The 20,049-nt window shown below is 37.8% G+C and overlaps 1 protein-coding gene across 1 annotated transcript in view; it reads right to left on the reverse strand.

The window, feature by feature from the left end:
- LOC124775405 (neural cell adhesion molecule 1-A-like) overlaps positions 1 to 20,049 on the reverse strand; it is a 97,943-nt gene that overhangs the window by 39,542 nt on the left and 38,352 nt on the right. Inside the window, exons 3-8 of the mRNA XM_047250239.1 lie at positions 18,475 to 18,696; positions 15,699 to 15,902; positions 10,864 to 10,988; positions 10,576 to 10,717; positions 9,753 to 10,025; positions 590 to 717 (exon numbers count right to left, since the gene is read on the reverse strand). Coding sequence (XP_047106195.1) covers positions 590 to 717; positions 9,753 to 10,025; positions 10,576 to 10,717; positions 10,864 to 10,988; positions 15,699 to 15,902; positions 18,475 to 18,696 — 1,094 coding nt within the window. The remainder of the gene's footprint in view (positions 1 to 589; positions 718 to 9,752; positions 10,026 to 10,575; positions 10,718 to 10,863; positions 10,989 to 15,698; positions 15,903 to 18,474; positions 18,697 to 20,049) is intronic.

Raw genomic sequence — 20,049 nt, forward strand, 5'->3', positions numbered from 1 at the left:
AATCTTCAATTGGATGCAAACAGGAAAAGCACTGTACACACCTGGCTGTCCATGTCAAGATTCCTAAAACTGCTCATCGAACTGAAATTAGACACTCCTTGTACTCAAAGCATATGTTCTCACATTTTCATACATCCCATTTTGGAGGTGTATGAACTGAATGAGTAATTGTAAGAAAATTTTCACAACAGGAACAATTAACTGGCTTTTCTAAGAAATCTGTGAACACAGGCTGCGGCATGAATAAATGCTCCAGTCAAATACTGAACTTAAGTTGCATAGTACCTCTTTGACATACAGGATCTATGGAAGCATGATGTATCCTGCTGTCCATACAGAGACTATCGATATTTTAACTAACACACCCAAGGCATATCCTGCCATCCATCTAACATCAAATTAGTGACATCATGTGCTCAAGAGTGTCATTACTTCTTGTACAGTATGCTAAACATGTACCCTACTAATGTGGCCAAAACTTACTACTTGCAGTGCTTCAGGAAAACAGCAGCCTATAAATACTATTTTTACAAAAAACACATTCTAAGATATGCACTAGTAATTGAAATAAATTTATATGACACATTACCATTTTGTTCCTGTATCGCAGTTCATACTGGGATATAGGCGCATAACTTTCCAAAGTCCATTCAAATTCAACACTACTTCCATCATCTGCATGATTAACTTTCTTTAGAGCAGGTGTGCTTGGCATCCCTGCAATATATCAAACTAACATTAAATTTGTTTCATTTTTCTTCATTGCCTTAAAATTCAACACAGTAGCATGTTTAAGTATACATTTTTTTTACATTTTTTTTTAATTGATTTACATTTTTTTTAATTGATAAAAATAGTAAAAAATTGTTGGAATATACACTGCTATGTCATTAATGGACTGTTAAATAGTATACAACAGCTTAAACAGTGCAAGTTTTGTAAAAGTGCTTCTTTGGCACATTATTTACAACTGACCCATTCCTACACTTCATTTCATAAGCTTCAGTATATTTGTACTTTCTTACTGATTTATGAAAGATGGATATTGCTTGTATAATATTTCATAAATTCTAATAACTATTTTAGTCTTGTGTGTTATTATACAACATCCAGCAGTTCACGTATCTTTATACAACTTGAAGACATTATGAATACCTTATTTTATACTCATATTTCTTTGATCATGTGAGATGCTAGGAGTGAAGCAACATGTAAATTGCACATAAATTGTAACATGTAGTCCTATTGTACTGGCAAAAACAATTGAAGATACTATGAAATTATGAAACTGAAAAAAGTAAAGTAAAAACATAAAAACAGATACAGCAGAATGATTACCAACTGCTGCCAAATAATTAAAAACATAGCAAATAAACACATGAAAAGAAGGATGAATAAACCACTTTTCTCTCTTCAGATAAGTAAACCATTGCTGTTGCCTCAACAATTAACATTCTTTTGGCTTTGAGTTTCATGTTTTAATACAATGTTATACATCTTTCCCTAACAGAATTAAATTCCATAGCTCATCATAAAGGTCAACATTCCATGTTTTGATGTGATAATGGTACAACTCTTAACTTTCAAAACTGCTCAGGATTGTCAACATGATGCTCATGATGCAATAACTATGTTGGGAAGTTGTGGCAGGCATGAACTTAATTAAAAAGTCTACATAGGAGGTTGTTTGAGAGACACAGGAAATGATTTGAACAACTGTTGTTAAGACAACAATATTATGAAATGGTCAGATTGCTACTCCACCATAAAGACAACCTGCAGAGCTGCAGACAGGCACAACAAAAAGAGGGTCACACATTAATAACTTCTGGCCAAAGTCTACTTCAGCAAGGAAAACACATTCACATACGCATGTACACCTCACTCACACATGACTGCTTCCACCAGCAGTTCTGACTAGAGCTATGGTCAGTCAGAGTTGCACGGAAGATGGTCATGTGTGCATGAGGGTGTGCTTGCTCATGTGAATCATGTGAATGTGTGTGTTTTGTTTGCTGAAAAGGGCTTTGGCCAAAAGGTAATAATGCATTACAGCCTCTTCATAGACCTTGTCTGCAAGTCAACAGTTCATCTTTACGGTAAATAGCAACCTGTCCTTTTCCTAATTTATTGGCATTCTAACCTGGAGTTTCCACGTGTCTTTTTTTTTTTTTTTTTTTAAAGTAGAAATTTCCTAAAATTTTATTCTCTTACAGATTTTCATTGCTCAAAGTACACAGAAATTGTGACACTGGTGACTCTGATATCTGTAATTGTCATAATGGTGAACATAACTGAAGATAATCCTTAGAGGTGTTGAGGATATGGTACTCCCAGGTAAGCGTGCTAATTACAAGTCTGCTTAGAAATTTGTAGCAGTATACTGTTTTTCCCCTTCAGGTTCACTGATAGTGAAATTAGTTTCAACCACATCAGGTGTTCTGAAAGAAATTTTCTAGCATTAGCCTTTAGATCTGCAAAACATTTGTTGCTAGAACAATGTGAAAACATAGTTAACTTGCATTTTATGTAGGACAAAGGTAAGTTTTATATGAGAAACAGCAAGTGAACAATCCATGGTGTACATAGTCTCCCAAGTAGACTGTTTCCCTCAAGCCCCCCCCCCCCCCCCACTCCCCTCACAAAATAAAAGTTACATTCACTCAAGACGATCTTATGGCTCTGACTGACCTTGGAGGTAGGATTTTAGTTAAGGTGCCCAAGGGCTCCTCCGTTATCAAATAGCATGTTTTTGTCAAGAAGTATATTCTGATCTAGACAGTCACAAGTCTTTAAGACCAAAAAATACAGCCAATGCCGATATATTTTGCTTCATGAGACCAGTACAATATTCAAATGAAACAACAGTTTCAGTTGTGAACATATGTTTTTGAAATCAAACCATCTATTTCTAATTATGACAAAATTCTCACTCTCTCAAGGATTTGAAAGAATTTACATCTAAAGTGATATGAAATGATTATCTGTGACATTTTCTATCTTCTGCAATATGAAGGGTCTTTTAATATGAAAGGGTCTTCACTATGGTAAACTGCAATCTACCAGATACCCTGACTCTGTGCGTAGATCAGAAAATGGTTCAAATGGCTCTAAGCACTATGGGACTTAACACCCCGGTAGATCAGAACATTCTGTAACTGATATGCTCAGTAATGTAAAGTGCCATTCTTATAGACTCTAGTCAGTTCTATACCCAGGTGCTTCTCTGCCCTTCAAAAAACTGTGTGTCTAGTGAGAATTTTGACAAAAATATTGTCTGCACCCAACAAGAGATTAATTTGTCCTTATATGAACATTCTGCAAATCTATGTCTGCAATGTCTACCATTCTGTAGTTTCACTCAATAATTTTTTATGAAAACTAAAGAAGTTCAGTGATTTTGTGAAGTAATTCTCCAGGTAAAATCAAACAACAGGACTTGAGGTTGGAATATCAACAATATGAGGAAAAGGATAGACTGCTACTCACCGTAAAGATGACCCATTGAATTGCAGACAGACACAACTAAAAAGACTGTTACACATTACAGCTTTCCACCAAAGCTTCCTTCAGCAAAGAAAACATATACACATCACAGAAGCAAGCACACCCCATGCACACATGACCACTACTTGCAACTTGCATTAAAAGCTTAAAAGAAGATTTTGCACTTCACAAAATGAAAACAAACAGTATGTATTCAACGACTGCAACAGTAATGAGTTACAGCTGAAGTCAGACAACTCATGCAAATATCTCTAGAAGTATCAGGAATTGCCTGGCCTGCCCTATTCTCATTTTTTATAAGCAAATCCAATTAATAATTTAAGAAATCCTCTTCAGATTGATCAGATCTTTCTCTGCTTTAATAAGAGAGTAATAGAATGTGATTGTACGGTCAGAAGACCTTTTTCTCCTCAAATTAACAATATGGGCATACACAGAGGTTGTATTCACTTGTGAAATGCAGTCTTGGTGAAGCAGTGAGAGCATAACATGAATAGATGACCAGTAACCCCCCCCCCCCCCAGATGTGGGGGCACACACTGGGGTGGGCACTTGTCTTGAGGATGTGCCAACAAAGGACGGAGGCCAGTGGCCAAGCCACACTGAAAAATAAAGTGCCATTTTGCTGTATTTTTCGATGCAAAATGACCAGTCATTGGACGACCAAAAAAGTGTGTTCATGATGGAGGTCCCCAGACCCAGAATTCTCAGAACACACCAAGCTGACAGACACCAGATTGGAAGTTATGTTTTGTACAATACACAGTGGGAGTAAAACTGCAAACTAACAAAAACATTATTGGTGAAAGCTAGAAAAATTCTTGCCATTGGAAGCACGGTGTTCACTTCACTTCACTTTCTGATTTCACTTTCTGATACAGGCTAGGTAGTGTCAACTTGATTCTCTTCCTGATATCGTAGGATCGTCTCTGACATGGTGATGGAGAGAGGCAAAGGCGATATTTGCAATTTATACTGGTAACAGTCTGAATTCTAGCGACCTCCACCTTCACATCTGTAGTCATCATGCCTGCCCACAATTATCATAAGAGCATACAGCAGCTTCAGCAGATTGTTTCACAAGAAAGTTGGAGCATTCCTAGAGTCAAGTAAATTCATACAGGCTAATGTGCATGCAGTTCTTTCTTTTGATTGTGCGCTCACTGTATTCTTGCAGCTCTATTATGTTTAATAAATCCGTTAGGAAGCAGTTTATCATTGTCGTGCATATCCTCATCAGAAAGACTACCCAGGCCCTTAGTGTCCTTTCTCCTGCAATCAATTTCATGTATCAGTCAAACGTTCTTGAAGTGTGTGTAATTAAGTGTTGTGATGTTTTCTATTAATTATTGCACTTGTAATTGGGATTTACATGGGCCATGTATTTAATTTGTAATTAGTAGAGCCCTCTCAAGAGGTTAACCAGCATAAAAGTATGGAAATGCTGGTACCCGGAATTCCAGGCTGGAGCCCATTTACTATGAAACTGTGTTAAAATTAATTCTGTTGTGTATCTTCACGAAGCATTCGGATTTCAAGGAGCAATCTGACTCTCAGTAGGCCCGGTTCATGCAGATCTGGTATGCTCACATATAGTATTTTGCACCCTAGGTGTAACAATTTGTGTTGATGTGAAATGGAACAATCACGTAAGTTCAGTCATAGGTAAAAAAGCAAATGACAGACTTTGGCTAAGACAATTGCTTATGTAAAATTCATGTGATTCTCCATACAATACTGCCCAGCCATGTGGGAATTACCAAATAGGACTAACAGCAGATACTGAACATTTGCAAAGGAGGGCAACACCAGTTTGTTTGACCCACAGGAGAGCAGCACGGAGGCGGTGAAGGAACTGAACTGGTAAACACTTGAAGGTAGATGTAAACTATCTCATGAAAACATACTCAATAATTTACAAGAACCAATTTTAAGTGATGAATCTAGGCGTATACTACAATCCCCTAGGTATTGCTCCCATATCATGAAGATAAGATTATAGTAACTACAGCTCAAACACAGGCATTTAAGCAAACATTCTCCTCATACTCCAAATGTGAATAAAACAAGTAAAAGCCTTAATAACTGGTACAACAGGTGTCTGCCATGCACTTCACAGTGGCCTTCAGAGTGTTCATGTGGATAATTTAGGAGTAAAGGAACTTCTCACCGAATAGAAGAAATGTTGAGCTGTCAACAAGAGTCGCCAGCCTTCAGACAGATCCTTTAAGGAGCAAGAGTATATACAATGAGTAGAGAACATACAATGTCCATGGGTATTATATGTTCAGCCAGCACAATGTATTCGGAAGTTGTAATTAAAGTGCAGCTACTCATGGAGGTCCAGAGTAGGCTATAATTGTTGTATGGTAGTGAAACTTGGTAGATATGCTAATGCATCAACAAAGAAACAATTTACGCTGGAAAAACTAACAGTTCCAACTGTGGCCACAAGGTGGCCACAAGATCATCTGAGAGGCCGTAACATGAGTGAACAATATGGCCATCAAGAAGAGAGACCATGTGCTGTTAGTGAATCTGTTTTATGTGAGCAGCAGCAATTACAGTGTGTCACTGACATTGCTGACTGAAAGGTCTGAGGTGAGGGCCAATGTCATAAAATGGTTGAAAGATGATGATAATGAAATTTGAAAACATGGGTGAACTTGGTGTGGCACCTGGAAGAGAAAGCATTCTATCCCAGTGTAAATTATTGACAAAGTTGCTGTTGCTGTAACTGACCATACAGCACATGCCTTGGGTAATGCGAGTGCTTGTGTAGCGTCATAAGAATTGACCATCCCATAGTTAAAAGTACGGAAGTTTTCTTGCCTATATTACAGTGGTACCCATATAAGATCCAGATGGTGCAGCAAATGAAATCTTATAATTCACAGCAGTTTTCTGAATTTTCTTTTCAGTTTCTGGCATGGACTGAAGTTGACAACATTTGGTCAGGCAATATTCTATGGAGTAATGAGGCGCATTTTACACCATAGGGTCAGTGAATACACAGAACTGACAAATTTGGGGTACAGTTAAAACATGCACTGTGCACAAATATCCATTGCACTTGCCGTATATGACTTTATGGTGCAGATTCATAAGCACCTTTATTCTCGGTCCATTCTTCTTTGAAGAAAATGCACCCAGAGGACCCATCAGGTGTACTGTAATGTCTGCATGTTATCAAGAACTCCTTCTACAGCATGAGATTGTTTGCTTTGGAAGAGTACAACTGTGTGGGAATCGTTGTTTTCATGCAAGATGTGCAGCACCCCATGTTGCTCACCCAGTGAAAGACTTGCTTAACACAACCTTCCACAAACATGTCGCACCAGAGGTTTTGCAGATGCATAGCCTACACAATCACCTCATCTGAATCTATGTGACTTTTGATTCTGAGGATATCTAAATAAATGCATTTACCAGGACACATTTGGTCTCTACCTGATCTGAAGGCCAGAATACAGGAATACTTTGCTCAGATTCCACTGGAACTGGTGCAAGAAACTGTTGATCATGTCATTTTACAAATGGAGCAGCATCTCTTAGACATCTCCATTGGTCATATTGAACAAACTGTGTAAGAAACAGTTAATAATAAAATCAACCTCACACTTTTCGCACTTGTTTGTCCTTTTCTGCCGATGTCCAGTTCCTAATCCATTACATGTTGAAACATTTCTACACATCGTTCTTGCATTCATGGTGCCAGGTACACCTGGTGTGCAAAACTGGAACTATTTTTTTTCCAGCATAAATTGGTTTCACATTAACACATTAGCATATCTACCAACTTTCACTGCCATATGACAATTACAATGCATAATGGACCTCTGTGAGTAGCTGCAATCACAGGTGTGTGTGTGTGTGTGAGATGTGTGTGTTGTGTGTGTGTGTGTGTGTGTGTGTGTGTGTGTGTGTGTGTGTGTGTGTGTGTGTGCATGCAAGTGCATGTGTGCGCACCTATTTATAAGTACTCTATCTTGTTAAAGGATTCATCTGGAATCTTTTTTGTGTTTGTGTGCATGTGTCAGGTGACAAATCAACACCACTACTATTCATTGAGTGGCCTCCTTTATTCCCTTTTACTTCTAAATTATTTACTACTTGCCAGAACTTTCCTTACCATGTATGCATATGTAGATGAAGCTGAAACGAAAACAAAAAACTGTTATATGCTTCTGTCCGACTTCTGCTGCCAGAGACTGTGGCCATGTGTGTGTGAGTTGCGTTTATGTGAGTGTGTATGTGTGTGTATGTTTTCTATTTTTGACAAAGGCCTTGTTGGCCAAAAGTTATGTTTCCAACAGTCTTTTTGTTTTGCCTTTCTGTGACTCAGCATCTCCGCTATATGGTGAGTAGTACCTATGCTTTTCATTATACTGTAATCATTTATAAAATTTGTTATCAACAATCCATCTGAGTTTGAGAGTAACAGAGATGCTTATGTGTACAACACTAAAAGGAAAACATGATCTGCTTTATATCTTTTAATGAATCTAACTTTGGTACAGAAAGGGAAAATATATAACTATAAAACACTTTTATTGTGGAAATTAAATGTCTGACAGAAAGCAGAAGTGTTTCTCCTTTACAACTCCTTTTATAACACAGAGGAACTCTTGAATAGAAATAATTGGTCATTTTCAGGGTTCCATAGCTCAATTTTTAGAAACAGAAACCTTATAGGATCACTTTGTTGTCCATCTGTCAGCCTACCTGTCCGTCCATCTGTTTGAGACCCCTGTTTTCTCAATAACAGGTATGCATAGCAATTTGAAATTCATGTCGCATATGCAGATTTACAGTCCCTGATGGTGTGAAAGCTGTAAGCTTCTAAGTCAATGCAGTCAAAAGATATGGCCATTTAGATCACATATTTCAATGCTCACAAACTCATTCATCAAAATCTACAGGACACCTCCCTTTGACTGAGAATCAAGAAATTTGACACAAAGCATGTTTCACAGCACAAGTAAAGGAAAAAATCTGAAAATCGTTACTTTGTAATTATACCAGAAAAGAAAAAAAGTTCTCAGCCATTGTCTGTCTGTCTGTCTATCCATCATAATACGCCTTTTCGTCTGGAATGGGTAAAGATATCAAGTTGAAATTTATGTCATGAACTATGGTCTACCACCTCTTGGCAGTGTAAAACTTTAAAGTCAGTGCAATCAAAACATACAGCCATTTACGTCATGTTTCGATATTCAAAATCTCACTCATCAAAACCTGTATGGTACTCTCTGTTAATCTAGAATTATAAAATTTGGCAACAAGCTATATTTCACAGTACAAGTAAAGGTAAAAATCTGAAAATTCTTAATTGGAAATTATATCACATAAAAAATATTTCTTTTTATGACCCCTTTCCCAGGAATGGGTCAAGGTATAAAGTTGAAATTTATGTCAAATACTAAGCTCTACAGTCACTTGGCAGCATAAAAAAAATTGAAGCTTCTAAGCAACGCAGTCAAAAGATATGATCACCTGTAAAGGCACCTTTTTCTCAGGAATGGGTAGAGGTACCAAGTTGAAATTTATATCAAATACTGCACTAAGGCCTATGATCCCTTGCCGGTGTAAGTACTTAAAGCTCCTAAGTCAATGTGATCGAAAGATATGGCCAAATGTCACAGTTGGATACTCGCACATTCACTGATCAAAACCTATAGTGTACCACCCACAAACATTTCAGGCCTGGTGGTTTAGCAGTGACGTGCATACCTGGAAACCGAGAGGCATTGGAACTGAATGTTGGTTGGATCATGAATTTTTCAATCTTTGTTTTAACCTACTCTTCACCTCTCAAAGGTGTGAGGAGTCGCCAGAAACAAAATGTGATTCACTTTCCATGTTCAACTGTCGTTCCCCTTTCACTGGTTGGATAACAGGAATAGGGTAGGTACACACAAGTCACCAAAGTGGTATGTAATAGAAAGACTTGCACCAGACCATTGACCCACAAGAAATAATTATTGGTATCTGTACAAATAATTCTGTTTGTATGGAACCGTCAGATCATGAGTCCTGTTCTCTCTTGTCTGGTTTTATTACAGAAAAAAAACCTGTTACTGGCCAGCATGTAGTGATATTGATATTAGTTTAAGAAGTGAAGGGCCCATTAGCTGTGGAAAAAATACGACTTTCTTTCTACCTGAAATATATGAGAGGTGTGGAAAATATGGCTGCAGTGGTATTGTACACTAATAATCAGAGGTATTCAAGCAATAACTTACGTGTCAGGTCGATGGTGCTCTTTGCAGAGCCAAGAGCATTTTCTGCTTCACATGTGTATATTCCAAAATCTGATGTCTTGGTCTTACGTATCTTAAGTTTATATATGTGATTCATGTGTGTCACTTCAAAATCATTCGACGGTTCAATCAGATGGCCATCTCTCTGCCATTTCACTTTGGCTTTAGGTTCAGAATCAACTCTGCACTCCAGTTCAGACTCATATTCCACACCACTTATTACACGTTCTTTTATAGCGGTCACCTTTGGTTTATCTGTGAAAGAAAATAAAAATTACTACCTTTGTAAATATCAGTTGTACTTCATCTACATCTACACAATTACTCTGCAGTTCACAATTACATGCCCAGCAGTGGATTCTCTTAATGATAAGGATAACAAGAATAACTTTTCAAAATTTGTCCTTTGACAAGAAAGTACCAGTATCTAGGTAGCATATATGAAGGGCTTATTTCAATAGTGGTACAAGTCCATTACCTCCACTTTTCTGTTTATAATTCTTCTGACATTAATGATCCACACAAACAGAAAGAAAGGTTCATCTCTAGCAAGAAGCCATATGCTTGAATATTTGTAGTATCTCAACTGCAGATTTTTCAGCACTCATTTAACTTTAGGACTCTGTATCTCAAAATGAACAAAAATGGACTTGTACCACTATTGAAATAAGCTCTTCATATTACACACTGACTGTGAACACCAATAGCACAAATTAATTAGGACCTCTAAGAATGTACACCTGCACTCTGAATATTAGCAGTAATACAAATAAATTATGAATGCGAATGTCTTGTGAATACTTACAATGGACGACCACCTTAATATGTGCTGGATTGGATTTGCCGTAGGTATTCTCAGCTGTGCACTCATATTCTCCTGAATGGCTTGGCTCTACTTTCTCAAAATGAAGTGTAGGTCTCTTAAATGGTTCTTCTTTGGCTTTCCTCTGGAGAAGCAGAGAAGATTCTTTATTGTTTCTTTCAAGCGAATTAATTTAATTCTGCATTGTTACAATGTTAACACATAGCCACACAAAAGTAATGCATGTAAGATTTACATTAAATATAATTTATTATTTTTCATATTTCATACCTTCTTAATCCAGGAAATTGTAGGTTTTGGGTATCCATTTGCATCACAGCTGAGTGTAAGGGCTTCTCCAGCCTCAACAACAATAGATGACTTATTAGGGCGGATTTTGGCAACTTTTGGAGCCTCTGGAATACAATAACTACTGTTTTAATTACTGCAGTATAAATGTGTTCTTTTCATACACATTGCACTTACGAGGATTTTGTTGATCAATCTTTCTTGTAATATCTGAATATGTGTTTGGTTTGAGACTTCACACTCATGAGTCTTCAACGAGTCACATGAATATTGCTAGGTTAACATACAATGAAAGAGAATGAATATGGGAAATAAGTTTACGGATCACGATAGCTTTTTAAACACACCAACTGAAGAAACTAGAGGAACAAACTAAGAGAAAACTTTTAGGTGCTACCAAAATCAGTGAACTGTTTAGTCCCATTTGCAAAAGTTTTGTGTCCCACACTGAAATACCTTCTTATTTCTTGGGTCAACATGAAGTCACTAGTGAACATAAAATTGCACTGGGGAGGGGGGGGGGGGGACTAAAATAGTGTGTTGTCAAAGACATTCTTGTTGCAGAGGTGGAGTTGTATCTTAAAAATATAATTAAAAATAGAGCTACAACAATGACCAATCCAGAAAGAATGTGACTAAATTCTGAATGGAGAGACATTAAATATGATGTCCCACACATTCAGTGCTTTGTTTACTATTATTCCTTGTGTATGTAAATGATTTACCTGGGACATGTAGAACCCTTCAAAGTCTATAATGTTTGCCTATGACACAACTCCATCGATGAAAGGCCCAAATACATCCACACCAAGCACAACCAGGAGAGTAACACATGCTCATATTCTGTAATTTTGAACAAATTAAAATGAAACAAAAGCAGAGATCAATGAGCAAACACTAGATGAGAGTCATGTGAAATGTTTAGGTGGCCAGATGGATAATAAACACGGGTGGCACCAGCATGGCAATAAGTTGTCCAAGAAGCTCAGTTCTAGCTGGTTAGCACTATATCTCTCATTATAGTGACCTACAGAAGAAATTGCAAATGTACTTTCACTCAGTACTGTCCAATGGTATAATCTTCTGGGGAAATGCAACTTAAGTCCACAAAGTATTTATTCTACAGAAGCATGGTGTATCAATAGTGTGTGAAGTTGGCAACTGAACACCTCACAGAAGCCTCTTCAGGAATCTAGAAATAATTGCACTTACATGCCAATAAATATACTCCCTACTGGTAATTGTGCTCAGAAAAAGGGTAAATTTAGAATCGACTCCACAATACTAGAAGTAAAAATAATTTCCATATACACTACCACTATGCATCCCTATCTATGGTACACAATAGTTTTCTATTATGATTCAAAAGTCTATCACAGTTACCAGTAGACAAGAGGCAGGGCTCTGTAAATTACCAGATATTCAAACACAATGCAAAAAATATCTCATCAGCAACCCCTCCCACAATTTATCAGAATAGTAATGTTATTGATATGTATTCAACAGTTTTGATTTTGTCAGTGCTACATCCTGCAACTACCGGTAGTGCATGTGAGTGCGAGTGCACTGAGCGTGGTGTCACCACGCACACGTGTTTGAATTGGCCCCCAACTGTATCAACGGAGGCCAGCTGCTCGAGGTCACCTGTTGGATGCACGCAGGTGGCAAGGTCTCCACCACACCATCTGCTGGCGACTCAAAGATATATGCTCGCACAGCAGTGCTAACTGATTCTCTAGTATATCCTTCCAGTGTACCACTCATATCAGTGTACTGTGTCTTGTTATGTGGGGATCCACAAGAGTCTGTTTTCCATTATTGTTCAGAGGTGTTTGAATTATTTGATATTTGAGTTACTTGGCCTGGTCTCGTGTATTACTTGGTTACTGCATGACTAGCAATGAGGATGGGATGGGTTCCGTGTGTGCAATCTTTAAGTGTACTTTCATCAGGTTTATTCATTACAGATGTCATGCTACTGGCCCTGACTGAACAGGTTACTTCAGCTGTGACCACTTTGTTGGCTTCCATTACCAGACAGAGTACCGTTCAACCGGTCCACTCACCCGCATTCCCTCCATATGATGCTACAGCCGAGGATTGGAATGCTCACGAAGAAAGACTCAGACAGCATTTTTTGGCTTTTGGTGTGACAGATTCTAATTTGTGCAAAGCCTTCTTTGTCTCGTGATTCCACCAAAGCATATCAGTTACTGTGTCAGCTTGCCTCTTTACAAGAACAAGCGGCTCTTACTTTTGATCAATGTGCAGTTGTGTGAACTTGATTCAGATGCTTTCTTCATTTTCACAGTTTAAAGATCTGAAAACTTCCTCTAAGACTACTGAGAATGGTTTTGATTATATGTAACTTCCTTGCCTAATACCTTTTTCAATTCTAGATTTCTCACTGCTTTGATAAAATCTAATGGATACTATGGCATCATCATACATATTCTTCAGTATAGTAGTTTACTTTGAATGAAAGTCTTGTTTTTGAGGGACTGCTATTACACATTTTTTTTGAAACTGAGTCAAAAGCTTTCTCAAAATACATGAACCCCAGACAAAGTGGTCATGCATACTTATTACTTTGTTTCTTAACCTTTATTAAAGATTGTAAATGGTCTGCATTGCTGTATCCACTTATATAGCCAACTTGTCCCTTGGTTGTTTAAAATCCTGCAGAGTATTCGTAATGGACCTATGGAGCTTTGAAACCAGTCTGCTAATAAATTTCATAAAAATTGTAGGTGCTTGATGGCCTTCCTTCCTCTACAAAATGAACTGCTGCTGTGAATCCACAACAATAAGCTATTATGTGGAAATGAACCAAGATACAATCTAAAGTTTTTTATTCGATTGGTGATAATTTTAGTTACTATCAAGTAAATGACGAAAAGAGGACTGATAGTTTATAGTTCTTTTACATCTGTCTCCTTTATAATGAAGTAGAATAATTACAGCTTTTTTTTTTCAATTTTGAGGAACAGGCTTCCTGTAAAACCAATACTGCAAGTTCCTTTTTCATTACTTTACCTCCAGCTTTACCCATTTCTAATGGGGCATGATAACCATCAAGTGTTTTGCCTTTCTTCATACATCAAATGGCTGTACACACTTCATTTAACATTACTTCCAGAATGTATTTATTTTCACTATTAACTGTCTCAGTTCCTAATTCTTTTCTTGAACTACTCAACTTTTTATAGGAACCTTGGAATGCTATTACAATTTTATCTCCATTCTATATCACTTCATTTTAACTGATGAAATGTGCTGTCTACCAATAAGTACATTTCCATTTTGCTTTTCTCATGCTCTACTGCTTTCAACTGTTTCTCTAGCCAAAGTTTCATTTTGTCTTCTCACATTTTCTTAAGACATTTACAAATAGTTTTGATTCACTGTATCTGTCTGTGACTCAATGCCCACACTATGTGGTGAATAGCAATCTATCCTTTTCATACTGTTGTTGTTTCATCTCAGATTTTCCACTCCTTGATGAATTCAACCATTCTATCACATTTCTATCACCAATTTCTTAAAACTCTCATTTTCTCTTTAATAGTGACCCCATTTTCTTTTGCTTTCTTCATACCTGCACCATTTAATATTTGCATAAATATCTTTGTAAAACAACTGTTCCTTTCATCTATGTGTGTATAATCTTTATTATCTAAGATGATAAACTTTTTGCCAAATTTGATCAGGTACACCCGTCTATTCTTAAATATATTCTAGTACTTTGTGTCCCACTTTATTTATTTTCTACTGTGCATCTTGTGGGTAAACAATTACCTGAAATATCAACCTGGCGTAGGCTGTCACCTCCTGTATGTTTACTTTATTATTTGGTAAAATATGTCAGTTTCACATTTTGTTCCATGTCTTTGTCAAGTTCACTACCAATGTTTTCTTCCAGAAGAAAGAGTGCTCAACAAACATATTTTGCCTCTCAGCAGACTCTGCTAATGAATGACATATTTCTGTTGTATCAGAAGTTTTAAATTGAAGTAGCATTCTTTAGTTTTTCTCCTACTTTTGCATTAAACCCTTCCATTACCTTTCATAATTCTCAGTCCAACTTCCAATGGTGTTTATAAGCAAATTTTATTATCTGTTTAGCCGAACTATGTGTTGCAAGGCGTGGGTCCAGAGGCTGGCAGCTGTGCCCCATGGCCTGAAGTCATCACCTGGTTTCTTTCAGTCGAATGCTCCCATTTTTCCTTCACCCTGGCCAGAATACCAATTTATCAGGGCCCACACACGGCAGCATGGCCATGGTACGCTAGCCTGCCAGAACCTGCTGAGTTTGGCAAGTTTTGTGAAGGCTATATTAAAGTTTCATTTATTTTACTGTTGTTCACAATTATCCTTTTTAGTTCAGCTTATACGCAAAAGTCCAGGCACTGTAATTTAAAAACTACATGAAATGTGTGTCATACAGATAACAGATACCTTTAAGTAATTTCAACATCATCTGGAGTGAACACAACTGATGTGTCCCACTTAATAGTAGTGAAATTTGAATGTCAAGAAACAACATCAAGACAAGAAAGGATTCATTAATGTGTCACAGAGTAGCATTCATAACCTTTGCTATGACAAAACCTCATCTCCCGACATACTTGAAAATGAATTATGCTAAAAATAGGTATGATTACAATAGTTTCCACATTTTAAAAAGTGGCAACTAATGTAGATGAACAATACATGGAGTCTAACAATTATAATTTATACATGGATTAGATGTAAAAACTCCCAGAGCACTCTATTTGAATTTGAATTTAATGTATCAAAATAAGGGTTCTTCTTACCAAAGACCTCCAATGAATGGTGTAGATCCATTGGTGTTTCATTAGACAGTATTTCACACGTATAGGTACCACGATCTGTAGGGCGTACATCTGTCAAAATCAGATTAGAGCCATTTGACTGTACCCGTTTATCTGTTGTTGCTATGATGGCACCCATAATCAGTGACGAGGTTCCATTTTTCCACATGAGAGGAAAGTTTGGGCCTAAAATAAGAAAACAAAGTACATGAGAAACTACACCAAGTAATATTTTCTACAGGTTGGCGCCCACTACAGACTTATTTGTTTTTATTTTTTTATCTTGGAAACAAATGAAATTTGTTAAACATTTTCATAGCTTCATTAAGTTAATTTAACAAGAAGACTGCTATTTAGAACATACTCTAGCACTACATCACATAGCCAGACTCAGGTAGTGAAGAAACAGACAAATATTCCGCTGCAAAATTCGAGGCTCAAGGTACAGATTCTCTCCTGGTTTGAAGTACAAAAATAAGCAATAGTACACTTCTGTGTGTGTGGAGACTAGCTTCATAGGGTTGCCACAGCCCACATGACACTGCTAAGTTCCTGTTGCTTTCCAGGTTTCCAAATTAGTTATTCAATTTATTCAAGTTACATGGAAAAGAAATTGCAGGTAAAAGAACCAAAAAGCACCTCAGATTCCACCATACACTGAGCTGACAAGAGTCAGACCTTCTTTTGCTCGGCGCAATGCAGCAACTTGACATGGAATGGATTCAACAAGTTGTTGGAAGTCCCCAGCAGAAATATTGAGCCATGCTGCCTCTCCAGCCATCTGTAATTCCAAAATTGTTGTCGGTGCAGGATTTTGTGCACAAACTGATCTTTCGATTATGTCCCATAAATGTTTCGATGCAATTCATGTAGGGCGACCTGGGTGGCCAAAATCATTCACTCAAATTGTCCAGAATGTTCTTAAAACCAATCGTGAACTGTGGCCTGATGTTAAGGCACAATGTTAACCATAAAAATTCCATTCCTGTTTGGGAACATGAAGTCCATGAATGGCTGCAATTGGTCTCCAAGTAGCTGAATATAACCATTTGCACCAGGGGACCCAGTCTATTCCATGTAAACACAGCCCACACCAGTATGGAGCCACCAAAAGCTTGCACACTGCCTTGTTGACAACTTGGGTCCATGGTTTCATGGATCTGCACCATACTCGAACCATACCACCAGCTCTTAAACCAACTGAAATTGGGGCTCATCTGACCAGTCCATGGTTTTCCAGTCATATGAGGTCCAAAGGATATGGTCAGGAAGCAAGGAGATGCACTGAAGGTGATGTTTGCTATTAACAAAGACACTCATGCTGGTTATCGACTGTCACAGACCATCAAAACCAAATTTCGCCCCACTGTCCTAACGGATACTATTGTCGTAGATGCCACATTGATTTCTGTGGTTATTTCATGCAGTGTTACTTGTCTGTTATCACTGACAACTCTATGCAAATGCCGCTGTTGTTAAGCGAAGCTCAAGATCCATGGTGAGAGGTATTACCAAAAATTTTGTATTCCTGGCACTGTGGATCTCTGAATATTGGATTCCCTAATGATTTCTGAAATGGAATGCCCAATGTCCCTAGCTCCAACTACGTTTCTGCATTCAAAGTGTGTTAATTCCCATTGTACGTCCATAATCATATCAGAAACGTTTTCACGTGAATCGCCTGAGCACAAATGACAGCTCCGCCAATTCACTGCCCTCATATACCTTGTGTAAGCAATACTACCACCATCTGTATATGCGCATATCACAGTCCCATGACTTTTGTCACTAGATGAAGATGGAATATATGTGAAAAAGACTGAATTTTAAAATTCACCAAAGTTTCTCGCTCAACTTTGATATATGTTGTAACAGCACCATCAGTTATTCTGGTACAATCACAGTATTTCTGGCTGAGCAAATCTGAAACATTCTCAGACTAGTTGAACTGGCCAGTTATTGCCCTAGCATCATGCTTCTGTATTCTCAAGTCAAATCTTACTAGAACATATGCTATATTTTTGTGTGACTCCACCATGCTACCACCCAAAATATAAATTAGTTTAAATTCATGTCACTCCACAATATTAACTTGCTCATTCTGAGTGACAAGGGGGCTATCTGAACATTCAACTTGAATGAAGACAATGTCTCAGCCAAGATCACGTTTGTAAAACCTTAATTTACAATGACCAGTATGGTAAACAGAGTCACTGTCATTTGATCAGATCACACGGGGGTAATTCTGTTTACAGAAACCAGTCACTGTAAATAAAAGCTTTACAAATGCGATCTCGGCTGAGAAGTTTCCTTCCTTCAAGTTAAACACCAGAATGTCTTAGATGTTTGTTCAATTTGATGAACCCAGGTACTGCAGTCAAATATGGTCACATTTTCCCACATTTATGTGTGTTACATTGGATTTACTAATATTTTTATTTTCTAACATTTTATTCATAATTCACATTTTTAGACTAAGCTCGTTAATTTAAAATTAATTAACGCAATCTACATGCATTTTATCTGTTGTAACGAACTACTACAAAGCTTAAAACCATCTTATCTTACCTAGTTTTTAATCAGAATCTTTTATTACCTGTCTGAATCATTATCAAAAAGTAAGCAAGAACTCATTTATGTGGCTTTTAACATTTGGCCCTCGTATTCAGTGTCGCATCGAATCAATAGTCCTGGCAGAATTCTGCTGCCACGTAGCACGCCAATAGCTGCAAAATGTTAAATAGCTGTAAATACTTACGCTCCTTGAGATCGTCCACTGGGACTTTCCACGAGCAGGGGAAGGTAACAGTGTCACCCTCGTGTGCCTCCAGCATCATAGATTGCACGGTGAACTCAGGTGGCGGACCCGTGTACTCCTTCTCCTCTTCATAGTCTGACACATTGGTGTCCGGATCATCATCGTTGGCATAATCATCCATCTGGTAGCCGTCATCTCCATCCAAGCTTGGTCGTGACAGACCTGTAGACACAGACATCGCCCATTAGAAATCAGTAAACAATGGAATCGGGTATGCATGGTTTGGGACTGAGTGCATTCTACAGATAGTGTAAGCATAAAAATAAAAGACTACACATTTTTCCGTTAAAGTCCAACAAGGTCGAAATAACAATGAATCCAGGGATTGCAGCTGACAATGTACGCATATGCTAGTTCGATCCAGTTCAGCTGTGACGTGCATCTGCTTCATGGTGTTGTCCTATTTTCTTTGTAGTGTTAGCACCTGGTACATATTGTAGATTTCTGGCACTCATTCCAGTGCCTGATGTCATACCCACACCTCACGTACCTCAAGTGCGCCATCTTTCTACGAGTCGTGCTATTTCTGCTTTGCAAATTTTTATATCGTAACTGTTAACGAGTCATGTTTTCTGAGGCTGGAAATAAGAAATGGCTCCACATTTCCCTATGCAGATGCAGGAAACCACTGAAAATTTTCATCCAGGCTGGTCGAAACAGCGGACTAAAGGTCGTTGATCTGAGCATGAATTTAATTCTGGTCAGGCTGGCACCCTTGTCTCTCACATCAGCGGTCTGTGTGCGCTTCGCGTTACTCACTTACGAAAGACCAAAATCTTAGAAGTGCAAGACCCATGTTTAATACGGAAGCGCTCCGAGTGCCCCGGCGATGAACTTCGAATTCGAGAAAATATAGGGCGGTAATCTATATATTTGTTTTCCGAAATGCGAGTAGTACCTACTAATATTTGTCATTTATACTTTACGGATAGGTCTGGTGGTAAACTGTATTTATTTGTAAACCCCAATACAGCAATTTCGACCTTGTGACTGTTATCGAATGGAAATTATGTTCCTGATTGTGATCTTGTGTGTATTGCATTCTTCGATATGCAATGTAAATATGTTGATCGTATTACACTCAATTTTTTTCCTCTCCTCCGTTAATTAGGTGGGGTAAAAGATTCCATATTTGTTTTTTTTTTTCATATGAAACAGAAGTTGCTTTCGTTGCATGGTATTTTGTGGGTTCATGTCTACTTGTTACTGCTTATGAATCTGTGGGTGAACTGCTCGATTTAAATGTACTGTAAGTATATTGTTCATGTTCAACGTTATTATTGTTCCCATCTGTTTCCCGTACTCGCATTTAATTGAGCCCACTGAAATTTTCATTGATTTCTGCTAAAATGTACTGTTTGTAGTACCTGTTACTAGCTTGTGAAAACATCTGCGTTCAACTGACATCGCCCGTGTATATAATAGCGTTAAACATATGTAGAAAAATGGGCTTGCGACAACTTTGAAACAAAACTGCAGTAGTCAGAAAGTCAAAGAAAGCTGGAATGCCAATTT

Source organism: Schistocerca piceifrons, chromosome 2, assembly GCF_021461385.2.
Source record: "Schistocerca piceifrons isolate TAMUIC-IGC-003096 chromosome 2, iqSchPice1.1, whole genome shotgun sequence".
NCBI classification, from domain to species: domain Eukaryota; kingdom Metazoa; phylum Arthropoda; class Insecta; order Orthoptera; family Acrididae; genus Schistocerca; species Schistocerca piceifrons.